This window comes from Mirounga leonina, unplaced genomic scaffold, assembly GCF_011800145.1.
Source record: "Mirounga leonina isolate KUSES-001 unplaced genomic scaffold, KU_Mleo_1.0 Mir_174, whole genome shotgun sequence".
Lineage (NCBI taxonomy): Eukaryota > Metazoa > Chordata > Mammalia > Carnivora > Phocidae > Mirounga > Mirounga leonina.
In genome coordinates, this window is record NW_023270451.1 from 79840164 (window position 1) to 79852232 (window position 12069).

General features: G+C 42.6%; 1 protein-coding gene across 1 annotated transcript in view; it reads right to left on the reverse strand.

The window, feature by feature from the left end:
- NOBOX (NOBOX oogenesis homeobox) overlaps positions 1 to 6935 on the reverse strand; it is a 12365-nt gene extending 5430 nt beyond the window's left edge. The window contains exons 1-2 of the mRNA XM_035020323.1: positions 6602 to 6935; positions 5674 to 5760 (exon numbers count right to left, since the gene is read on the reverse strand). Of these exons, the coding sequence (XP_034876214.1) occupies positions 5674 to 5760; positions 6602 to 6935 (421 nt within the window). The remainder of the gene's footprint in view (positions 1 to 5673; positions 5761 to 6601) is intronic.
- Positions 6936 to 12069: the final 5134 nt, after the last annotated feature.

Sequence of the window (12069 nt, forward strand, 5' to 3'; positions counted from 1 at the left end):
GGCGCAGCTGCAGGGCCGCGCGGGCCGGGGGCCGCCCCGCCCCGCCCCCCGGGCCCAGGTGTGCGGCCCGCCGCCCCTCCCCTCAGCCGCGGCGCCCGGAGCAGGGCCGCCGGGCCTCCCAGGGCTGGCGACAGTCGTGCGCCCCGCGCCCCGGGGACGGGCCTTCCGTGCTAGCGGGAGCAAGGCCCCCCTGGAGCCTCAAAGGAGGGAGCCCCGCACGCTGGGCTCGCTGGAGCTTCTCCAGGCCTCAGCGGAAGGAGCCCCCAAGCCGCCTCCGCCTCGAGGGTCCCGGGCGCCCAGCGCTGGCCTCGGGGACGGCGAGCAGGCTGAAGGAGCCGGCGCGGCCAGGTAGGCTGCGCGAGGGCAGGGTGCGCGGACGCGCGGGGAAGGAGCGCTCGGGGCCGCGCAGGGTTCCCGGTCGTTCCCCGGTGCTTGAGGTCCCAGAGAATGCCGGGGAGCCCCCTAAGGGAGCTCTCACACGGGCGATGTTCGTCATTCCTCGTTCATAGCGCGTTTCTTGCCTTTAAACAAAGTTGTACAGAGTTTAAAATTCTCACTGCCGCCTCCTTAGGTCCGTGTCTGACCCAGAGTGGAAAGCACGGGCCAGACTGAAACAGGTGCTGGCAGCTGGGGAGGGGGGTGGGGGGGCGCGGCGTCCAGAACAGAATCCAGGTGTTTTGCTTTTAAGGCTTAGAAGAGCCTGGACAGCAGGTGCTTTCCTGCTGTAATCACCTGTCTGTTTTCTTGGGCCTCCATTCCTTTGAGGACTTGGGAGAGCGGTCAGATTTAGTTCTGTTTGAAACATAAAAATATAAACGAGTTAACTTCATGACAGTATGATCAGAACTTCAGGAATCTGTTTTAATCCGCCCCCATAAGACTAATATCCTCTGATAAATGAGAGGTTTAGAAATAGGGCTCCGTTTCTCAGCCGGAAATGAAACATTGGGGGCCTTGTGAGCAGGGCATGGGGGGCAGTGAGGTTGCTCTCTGCCAGGACCCTCAGATGGTGATATGGTTGTAAATGGAACACAATAATTGGCTTGATTAAACATTTATAGGACACCTACTCTATGCCAGGCCCTGTGCACAAGTCAATTCCTTGCCTGCAGAAGCTTACTGGTATAGAGGGGACTAGAATAATTCTATAGGTAAATGGACTATGTCAATACAGGGTGGTCAGTGGTGAGTTAGGAGTATGCACAGGCTCTTAGGAGCCCAGAGGAACAGGAATCTCTCCTGGCCTAGGATTGAGGGAGCAGGAAAGATGAGGATGACACATGAGCTATGAGCTGAAGATTAAGAGAAGAGACAAGTTAAATGCAAAGCTGACCTTGCCCCAGCCCTGCCTAAAACCCTGCAGTGGCCTCTGCCTGCCCAGAAGGGAAAGACCAAGCTCCCTAACAGGGCAGGAGCCTTCCAAATCCTGGCCCCTTTCTCTCCACCTCAGCTCACCTGCTTCCCATGCCCAGAGTTCTCCAGTCTTACTCTCTTTTGACCTATTGTTTCTCAAAGAGTGTTCCTAACTTGACCCTAGATCAGAATTTCTTAGGGAATTTGTGCAAAATGTGGCTCCCGGGCCCCATTCCCAGAAATGTAAATTGGTAGGTCTAGAGAGGGACTCCGAAATAGCCATTGTAACAAGCCCCTCAGGTGATTTTGATACATGTTAGAGTTTGAGACACTCCTAGACCTTTCAAAAACAGTCAATTAAAATCATCCTGGGGATGAGCGTGGGGGAAATTGGGGGGGGGGGGGTGTGTGTGTGTGTGCGCGGGAATGACCTTTTGACCTTCACTGGGGTGTCTACTGCAAGGAGAAGCCAGCACACTTAATTTATTAATAGATTCAAGATCTAATTGTATAAAAGTGTCTGCTCTGCGTTTTAGGGAATTGAAGATGTTGGCATTTTTCTAAACACATAAATAGTTGAATTTGTTGGGCTTGGACTATGACGTTAGAAAAATTTAAGTTTTCTTTGTTGCTATTCTTGGCTGGCCATTGTGTGGCTTTTTTTTTTTTCCCCCAAATGACATACTGTTTGTCTATTTACATGAAAATTTGATTTCATTGCTTTGAGTGAATTTGGCCTCTTGAGGCTTAGAAGAACATCTTGAGGTGTTTCCTCGGGAAGGGGTTGTATTGATGATACACGCTGTTAAAAGTCCTCCCTCATAGATCAGCTGCAAGGGCAGGGGTAGGGGAGGAAGACCACTCTTTATAGGGAGGGCAAGGACATTTGTTTTAGGAGTGCTTGGGAATAATTATTCCTAAGTCTGGTTTAGTTAGATTTCATCTTGGTGGTGTTCAGACAAGTTCATTTGCTCAACCTTGCTTAGAAGGAAGGGTTTATTTTTAGTTTGGGGGGTTCTTAGTTTTCGGAGTCAAATTATAAACCACCACTACCACCCTCTTACCAAGAATCCTTTATTCCAACATCTTTTTCTTCTCGTGAATAGGAGAATAACAGAAAAAAAGAAACATGTCTGATGCTACTAAGCAATGTCATCAGGCATGTTCTCAGTCTGTGTGGAACTGACTGGACCATTAGGTTAGGCAAATGGAATAAGCATTCTTTGTCCTTCTTCTCTTACTACGTACGGTGAGAAAAATAAGCAGAAGGTGGCTGATTGGGAAAAACGTCAAAGCAGAAGCAGGGTAATTTGCTCTCGTCCTACCTGCCACACCCAGGCAGAGGCGGCAACAGGTCATTGGAAGGCCTTGGACCAGAGAGGTGGGTTGTGAAAGACAGAAATCTGAACAGGCCCTGGGTAGGGAGAGAAGAGAGTCACGGCACACGGGGCGGTGAGGACCCCGAAACAACCAGGGGGAGAGGCACCTGTCCAAGGCAGGGGAGGGCAGCTGGAGTCAGTCTCAGGTTCAAGAACCAGGACACCTGAGTCTGAAGAGGACAGAGGGCCAGTGATCAGATAAACACCGTGGGCCCATGACGACCGAACTGATGGTGCCCAGTGGCTTCCTTTGGAAATCCCAGGAGAGGACAGTTGGAGGTTGCTGGTTTGGGGCATTGAGAACACCTGGCTAGGGTGGGAATCTCCTGGCAGGGAGAACACAGGTTCTGGTGTGAGTTAGCCTAATAACCTTTAATCCCTATGCCCCAAACACTCAAGATTTCGTACTTCTACCAAGAATAGTGACCATGCTTAAGACCTGGGGTTGCTGCTGCTTTCGTTTTGAACCGGGCTGCAGAAACCACATTGCTGTGTTTTGTGATTTAGGAAGTACTTTCCCATCTGCTCTGATGGTCTCCTCCCAGCGTTCTGGAGTGTTGGAGCAATTTCTGCTCTATGCTAGTCTACTCCAGGACTGCAGAGTTCTAGTGGTAATTACTGCATGGCATTCAGGATGCCTCAGAACCTGGCCCCAGCCTTCCCTCAGACTCCGTCCGAAGCCACTTCCCCTGCCCGCCCCTCCAGTCTCCTCACAGGCTCTTGTTCAAACCTTGTCCTCTCTCAGAATGGCTCTTGCCTTCTCCTGCCTCAGGGCCACAGGTCATGTCGTTTTATGGGCACGAAACACCATCCCTTCCCTTTTATTTCTGTCAAAGTCTTACTCATACTTCAAAGCCCAACCCAAATATTCTCTTTTCTGTGAAGCCTACCTCAGCTTTCCACGCTGGAATGAGCAGCTCCCTCCCAGGTCCTCCCACTGCGCTGGGTTTGCATTGATATTCCCGCACTCAACACAGGCTGACCTGATTAGAGTTTTGTATGTTCTCTGCTGGATTGTGAGTTCTTGAGTGTTAACATACATCTCTTCATGCCAGGCACTTTCTACTTGCTTTACAAATACCAACTCACTGAATCCTTATAATAACCCCAGGAGGTACTATTATTAGCCACATTTTATGGAAGAAACTGGTGTAGAGCTTGGGTACTTTGCCAAGGTCACACAGCCAGTAAGTGGCACACCCAACATTTGAACCTAGTTAGTCTGGTTCCTACCTGTCCTCTTAATCACCAGATTATACAACTTTTTATTTCTGTCACGGTCCTTTAGTGCTTGGCACAATTTATGTTTCTGTCACAGTCCTTCAGTGCTTGGCGCAGTGATTTGCACGTGGGAGATCAATAATTGCTCATTGACCAAAAGTTAATCACCACTGGCAGGAGTTAGGGAGCAGGAGAGGGAGGCTTAGAGGGAGCCCTGGCTATTCAAGGAGCCACAGTGATGGGAATGTTCTGAAGCTTGGCCAGTGACAGTCACATGAACCTACACCTGGGATACAATTTTCTAGAACTGGGTATATACATATACACACACAGGTAAATGTGTGTGAAACTGGGGACATCTGAGTAAGGTCTGTGGCTAGCACCAATGTCTGTCTCCCGGCGTGATCGTGTGTTATGGTGACGTACAAGGGTACCATTGGGGGGAATATGGGTGATGCGTGCGTGGGATCTCTCTGTACCATTTCTTACAACTGTGTGAATATACAGTTATCTCAAAAAATGTTTTTGTTGTTGATCCCAGAGTTCTGATCACAAATTCAGTTCTCCTGGACTTAGTTACATTAAATTCACATTAAGTAATAATATTTTGTGTGTAGTAGCACTCTAACTATAACCTTTTGTTGACAGAGATTTTAAAACATTTAGATTTAAATTATATCTATTGGATAAATTGTATCTATTTCTTTCATAGGGCTGTGGATAGGAAAGCAGAGGAATTTATGTCTAACTTGTTTTAAAAAGTAAAACAGTAGGGATGCCTGGCTGGCTCAGTCTGTAGAACATGCAACTCTTGATCTCAGGGTCATGAGTCCAAGCCTCCACTGGGCATGGAGCCTACTTAAAATAAATTTTGTCTTATTTTTTTTTAAGTGGGCTCCATGCTCCCACTGAGCCACCCCGATGCCTCTACTTAAAATGAATTTTTAAAAAAGTAAAACAATAGCAATGTCTCTGTTCATAATAGGAATGCAAATTTATTAGGGAAATATTGGTAAATACTGAAGGATTAGAAAAGGAAAAACAATTTGCTGTTAAATAACAACCTCAGTTATTAAGTCTGTATAGTTCCTCAGAGCATGTTTATTGTGTTTTACATATGTTCTCCAGGATTGTAATTCTCCTATATAATTTTGAGTCTTTTCTTCCCTTAGTCACACAGTTCCATAATGTTTCAGGCTTCAGAATTTATTGAGTGATACTGCAATTCATTCTCCACCTATTGGAAAAAACTTAAAGCCTTACATTTTTCAAAACTAAGAACAAATTTGAAATAAAGCTTCTAATTTTTTCTTACAGACTTTTTTTTTTTTAAATCTCTTTCAGTTAGTGATTGATCTATATGGTCCATGGTTTTTACAGTCCCAAGCCCATGAGGAGCTGCCAAGTTGTTCATTGTGCAGAAATAGGCAGCCAGGCTGACAGGTGTTGGGCTAAAGTGTTGATCATCAGGGAGGAGTCAGGGAGTCTGAGGTCATAAACCTGACAGGCCAGCAGGGCAGCTTTTATGAGAGTAAGAGTCCCTGAACACAGTGTTTTCTTCGTTTGGTATTTTCCACTTCTGCCGGTAACTTGACCAATTTTTCTGGTGTTCTGGTCTGGGTCGGTGCCCCCTGGGAAAAAGTGCTCTACCAGGAGGCCTTAGTGTGTAGGAAGAGAGCTCGGTCTTCTGGCCAGAGTGTGGTGGTCCTTACGGTTCTACTGGTCCTTCCAGGACATGGACTTGTGTCCTCCTGGGCTTTGAAGCCTTTCTTGTCCCCCACGACCGAGGTACCCTCCAGGTCTGGTGAATGGTGTGAGAAGTGAGGTCATGTCATGGTCAGCAGGCTCCTCTTCCCTATGGCGACTCCTAATTTTTAGGTTGATTAACATTAGGGGGACAGTTCTAAGGCTTTGGGATTGCAGATGACCTGCCCTTGTCTTTAAATGCCTCCTTGTGCTTGATATCAATCAAGCAAGATCACTCGTGTGGGTTAGAAGCTGGGAGAGGCTTCCTTTGCATGGAAGGGCAAATGGGGAAATACTAGGCTCCCATATAGTGAGGTAGAGAAGTGAAATGATAGGAGCTGAGATTGATTACCCGAGAAATAATTAGGCCTGCAAAACCTGTCATTCAGTTTGTGGGAAAGACCAGGGAGCAGTAGAACCAGATAGGCTGCTAGACCCAGTCTCAGTTTGCAAAAGGCTTCTGTCTCTATCTCCCAAACTGGGTGCTGCATGGGCTCTTAACTTGGTGCAAGGGAGTATGCGCTTTGGGTGCCTGGAGTTTAGGCAGGCTGCCAGAGCAGGCCCAGGGGGAGGGAAAAAGAGCAACAGAGATGGGAAAAACCGTATGTGGAAATAAAGATGAACTAGACGTTGTTACGTACATCTTGAGTCCAGGGATCTAATTTCTGATCTGACCTCTTAGAGATTCTGCTCCAAGGCCTGACTGCTGGCTTCTCCGTGGACTTGGGCTCATGGGCCAGGACAAACACTGAGGCCTCTCAGACTTCTCAAACTAAACTCCTGATTCCCACCACACAACTTGGGACGCCCCCAGTCCTCTTTATTTTTGTATCACCACCCTGTTGGAATCACCCTTGATTTCCCTGCCTCCCTCCCAGCTGATGTATAAACTGTCAAAATACCTCCACAATGCGTCTCCAGCTCTTTGCATCTCCGGGTCATCACCACTGTGGTCCAGGCCCCGATCCTCCCCTGCCTGTCCCTAAGCGACAGCTCCCTAGCCTTGTCTCCTTGTTTCCTCTCCTGTTGGGCTGTCATCCATTCCTCCACAGGCTTGCACAATAGTCTGAAAATGTACACTAAGCCACGTGTCACTCTTCTATTGATATGCTGGAATGACTTCCCACTAGACTTGGAGGAAAATGCAAACTTCTTACGATAGCCCTGCACGACCCACTCCAGCAGCTCCAACTGAATCTCGGGTGACTGCTCTTGTCCTTCCAGCACCTTGAACATATTCAAGTTTTTCCTGTCCCGGGGTCTTACATACGCTGTTTCCGTGCTTGGAAACTGCGGTCTTCATTCTCGTTGTGCCTGGTTCCTCCTCAGATCTTAGCTTGAATGTTCTCCCTCACTGAGGGCTCCTTGGCCACACTGTCTACTTAACACCTGCCTCCTAATATGTTCTCTTTGTTTCCATTCCAACTCTTTTTAAATTTGACTACGTTTTTAATTTTAATTCCAGTATAGTTAACATCCAGTGTTCTATTAGTTTCAGGTGTACCAGAGAGTGCTTCCTCACTTCCCTACAACACCCACTGCTCATCACAACAAGTGTACTCCTTAATCCCCATTGCCTATTTCCCCCAGAGGGAGGGGGTGTAACCATCAGTGTGTTCTCTGTAGTTGAGTGTGTTTTTTAGTTTGTCTCTCTCTCTTTTTCCCTTTGCTCCTTTGTTTCTTAAATTTCACTTATGAGTGAAATCATATGGTATTTGTCTTTGACAAATTTTACTATTCTAGTTCTGTGAACAATGCTATTGGTATTTTGATAGGGATTGCATTAAATGTGTAGATGGCTTTGGGTAATATATACATTTTAACAATATTTGTTCTACCAGTCTTTGAGCATGGAGGGTCTTTCCATTTCTTTGTGTCATCTTCAGTTTCTTTCATCAGTGTTTTATAGTTTTCAGAGTACAGATCTTTCACCTCTTTGGCTAGGTTTATTCCTAAATATTTTATTATTTTTAGTATAATTGTAAATGAGATTGTTTTCTTAATTTCACCTTCTGCTGCTTCATTATTAGTGTGTATGAATGCAACAGACTTCTGTACATTGATTTTGTACCCTGCGACTTTACCAAATTCATTTATCAGCTCTAGTAGTTTTTTGGTGGAGTCTTTAGGGTTTTCTGTAGATAATATCATGTCATCTGCAAATAGAGTTTTACTTCTTCCTTACCAATTTGGATGCCTTTTATTTCTTGCCTGATTGCTGAGGCTAGGACTTCTAGTACTATGTTGAATAAAAGTGGTGAGAGTGGACATCCTTGTCTTTTTCCTGACGTTAGAGGAAAGGCTCTCAGTTTTCCCCATTGAGTATGTTAGCTGTGGGTTTTTCATATAAGGCCTTTATTATGTTGAGGTATGTTCCCTCTAAACCCACTTTGTTGAGGGTTTTTATCATGAATGGATGTTGTACTTTATCAAATGTTTTTTTCTGCATATATTGAAATGATCATATGGTTGTTACCCTTTCTCTTATTGATGTGATGTATCATGTTGATTGATTTGTGAATATTGAATAACCCTTGCATCCTGGGAATAAATCCTACTTGATTGTGGTGAATGATTTCTTTTAATGTATTATTGGATTCAGTTTGCTAGTATTTTGTTGAGGATTTTTGTGTCTATCTTCATCAGAGATATTGGCAGGTAGTTCTCTTTTTTTGTGGTGGCTCTATCTGGTTTTGGTATCAGGGTTATACTGGCCTCAAAGAATGAATTTGGACATTTTCCTTCCTCTTCTATTTTTTGGAATAGTTTGAGAAGAATAGGTATTAGTTCTTCTTTAAATGTTTGGTAGAATTTGCCTGTGAAGCCTTCTGGTCCTGGACTTTTGTTTGTTGGGGGTTTTTTGATTACTGATTCAATCTCATTGCCTGTAATTGGTCTGTTCAAATTTTCTATTTCTTCCTGCTTCAGTTTTGGTAGGTTATATGTTTCTAAGAATTTATCCATTTCTTCTAGGTTGCCCAATTTGTTGACATATAGTTTTTCATAATATTCTTATACAGTTGTTTGTCTTTCTGTGGTGTTGGTTGTTACTTGTCTTCTTCCGTTTGTGATTTTGTGTGTTATTTGGGTCATCTTTTTTTTTTTTTTTTTTTTTTATGAATCTGGCTAAAGTTTTATCAATGTTGTTGATCTTTTCAAAAAAATAGCTTCTGGTTTCATTGATCTGTTCTATTGCTTTTTGAGTTTCTATATCATGTATTTCTGCTCTAATCTTTATTATTTCCTTCCTTCTGCTGGTTTTGGGTTTTGTTTGTTCTTCTTTTTCTAGCTCCTTTAGGTGTAAGATTAGGTTCTTTATTTGAGATTTTTCTTGCTTCTTGAGACAGGCCTGTATTGTCATAAACTTCCCTCTTCAAACCGCTTTTGCAGCATCCTAAAGATTTTGGATCACTATGTTTTCATATTCATTTGTTTCCATGTAGTCTTTGATTTCTCCTTTGATTTCCTGGTTGACCCATTTATTGTTTAGCAGCATGTTATTTCACCTCTATGTATTTGTTTGTGCTCTTTCCAGATTTTTCCATTTCTTTTCTTTTTTTTTTTTTTGTGGTTGACTTACAGTTTCATAGCGTTGTTTTCAGGAAAGATGCATGGTAGAACTTCGATCTTCTTGAATTCATTGAGACTAGTTTTGTGGCCTAATATGTGATCTATTCTGGAGAATGTTCTATGTGCACTTGAAAAGAATATGTATTCTGCTGTTTTAGGATGGAATGTTCTGAATGCATCAGTTAAGTCCATTTGGTCCAGTGTGTCATACAAAGTCACTATTTCCTTTTTGATTTTCTGTTGGGATGATCTATCCATTGATGTAAGTGCGATGTTAAAGTCCCCTACTCTTATTGTATTACCATCAATTAATTCCTTTATGTTTGTTATTAACTGTTTTATGTATTTGGGTGCTCCCATGTCGGTGCATAAATATTTACAATTATATCTTCTTTTTGGACTGTCCCTTTTATGATTATGTAGTGTCCTTCTCTGTCTCTTGTTATAGTATTTGTTTTAAAGTCTATTTTGTCCAATATAATTATTGCTACCCTGGCTTTCTTTTGACACCATTTGTGTGATAAATGTTTCTATATTCCCTCACTTTCAATCTTCAGGTGTCTTTAGGTCTGAAATGAGTCTCTTATAAGCAGCATATAGATAGGTCTTGGGTTTTTTTGGGGGGGGGGGTTTGTGTTATTTTTAAAAGATTTTATTTATTTATTAGAGAGAGAATAAGCAGGGGGAGCAGCAGAGGGAGAGGGAGAAGTAGACTCTCCCCTGAGCAGGGAGCCCAACGTGGGGTTTGATCCCAGGACCCTGAGATTATGACCTGAGCTGAAGGCAGATGCTTAACTGACTGAGCCACCCAGACACCCCTAGGTCTTGTTTTTTTATCCACTCTATCACCCTGTGTCTTTTGATTGGAGCGTTTAGTCCATTACATGCAAAGTAATTATTGATAGGTATGTATTTGTTGCTGTTTTGTTTCTTGTTTTGTGGCTGTTTTGGTAGTTTTTCTTCAGATTCTTCTCTTGTTCTCTTTCACTGTTGGCTTTCTTTAGTGATTCATTTGCATTCCTTTCTCTCTATTCTTTGCATATCTATTACTAGTTTTTGATTTGTGGTTACCATTAGGTTTGTATATAACATCTGCATTAAGTAGTCTGTATTAAGTTGAAGGTTGCTTATATTTGAACCCATTCTTTACTCCTCTGCCCACGGTTTAGATGATTGGTGTCATAGTTTACATCCTTCTATTTTATGAATTCTTGACTTATTTTTACAGAAATACTTATTTTTACTGCTTTTGTGTTTTTTGTTTTTTTACACTCTCACGGTCTTTCCTTTCAACTCAGAAAGTCCCCTTTAATATTTCTTGTATGGCTGGTTTAGTGGTAATAAACTCCTTTAGTTTTTGTTTGTCAGAGAAACTTTATCTTTTCTTTTATTCTGAATTATAGCCTTGCTGCATAGAGTATTCTTGACTGCAGATTTTTCCCTTTCAGCACTTTGAATGCCACTCTCTCTGGCCTATGAAGTTTCTGCTGAAATCCACTGATAGCTTTATGAGGTTTCACTTGTATGAAACTGACTTCTTTTCTCTTGTTGCTTTTACATTTTTTTTCTTTGTAACTACTTTTTGCCGTTTTAATTACCATGTGTCTTTGTGTGTACCTCCTTACGTTGATATTTTGGGGGGATCTTTGTGCGTCCTGGATCTGGATATCTGTTTCTTTCTCCTGATTCAGAATTTTTCAGCTATTATTTCTTTGAGTAAATTCTCTGTCCCCTTTACTCTCTCTTCTTCTAGGATCCCTATAATGCAAATGTTACTATGTTTGATGGAGTCACTGAGTTCCCTAAGACTATTCTTAATTTGCATAATTTTTCCTCTCATTTGCTCAGTTTGATCATTTTCCATTACTTTGTCTTTTAGGTCACTAATTCATTCCTCTGCCTCCTCTAGCTTGCTATTTATTCCCTCAAGTGTATTTTTAACTTCATTTATTGTGTCCTTCATCTCTAATTGGTTCTTTTTTATCTATTTGTAAAGGGTCTCACTGATGTCCTCTACTCTTACTCTTTTCTCCATTCCAGTGAGTATCTTTATGATTGTTACTTTAAATTCTCTATCAGGCATATTACTTATATCCATTTCACTTAGGTCTTTTGCTGTGGTTTGATCCTCTTCCTCTTTTGGGACATATTCCTCTGTCTCCTCATTTTGTCTAACTCCCTGTGTCTGTTTCTTTGTGTTAGGAAAGTCAGCTACTTCACTGTGCAAAATGTTTTTATTTTGGTGTAGTCCCAATAGTTTAATTTTGCTTTTGTTTCCCCTGACATATCTAGAAAAATGTTTCTCTAGCTGATGTCAAAGAAATTACCGCCTGTTTTCTTCTATGAGTTTTATGTTTTCAGGTCTTACATTTAGGTTTTTAATCCATCTTGAGTTTATTTTCGTGTATGGTATAAGAAACTGGTCCAGTTTCATTCTTCTGCATGTAGCTGTCTAGTTTTCCCAGCATCATTTGTTGAAGAGACTATCTTTTCTCCATTGTATATTCTTACCTCCTTTGTCATACAGTAATTGGACCATATAACTGTGGATTTATTTCTGGGCTCTCTATTCTGTTCCATTGATCTATGTGTTTATTTTTGTACCAGTATCATACTGTTTTGATTACTACAGTAATCTTGTGGTATATCTTGAAAATCTGGGAGTGTGATACTCCAGCTTTGTTCTTGTTTCTTAAGATAGTTTTGGCTACTCAGCATCTTTCGTGGTTCCATACAAATTTTAGGATTATTTGTTTTAGTTCTGTGAAAAATGCTGTTGGCATTTTGATATGGATTCATT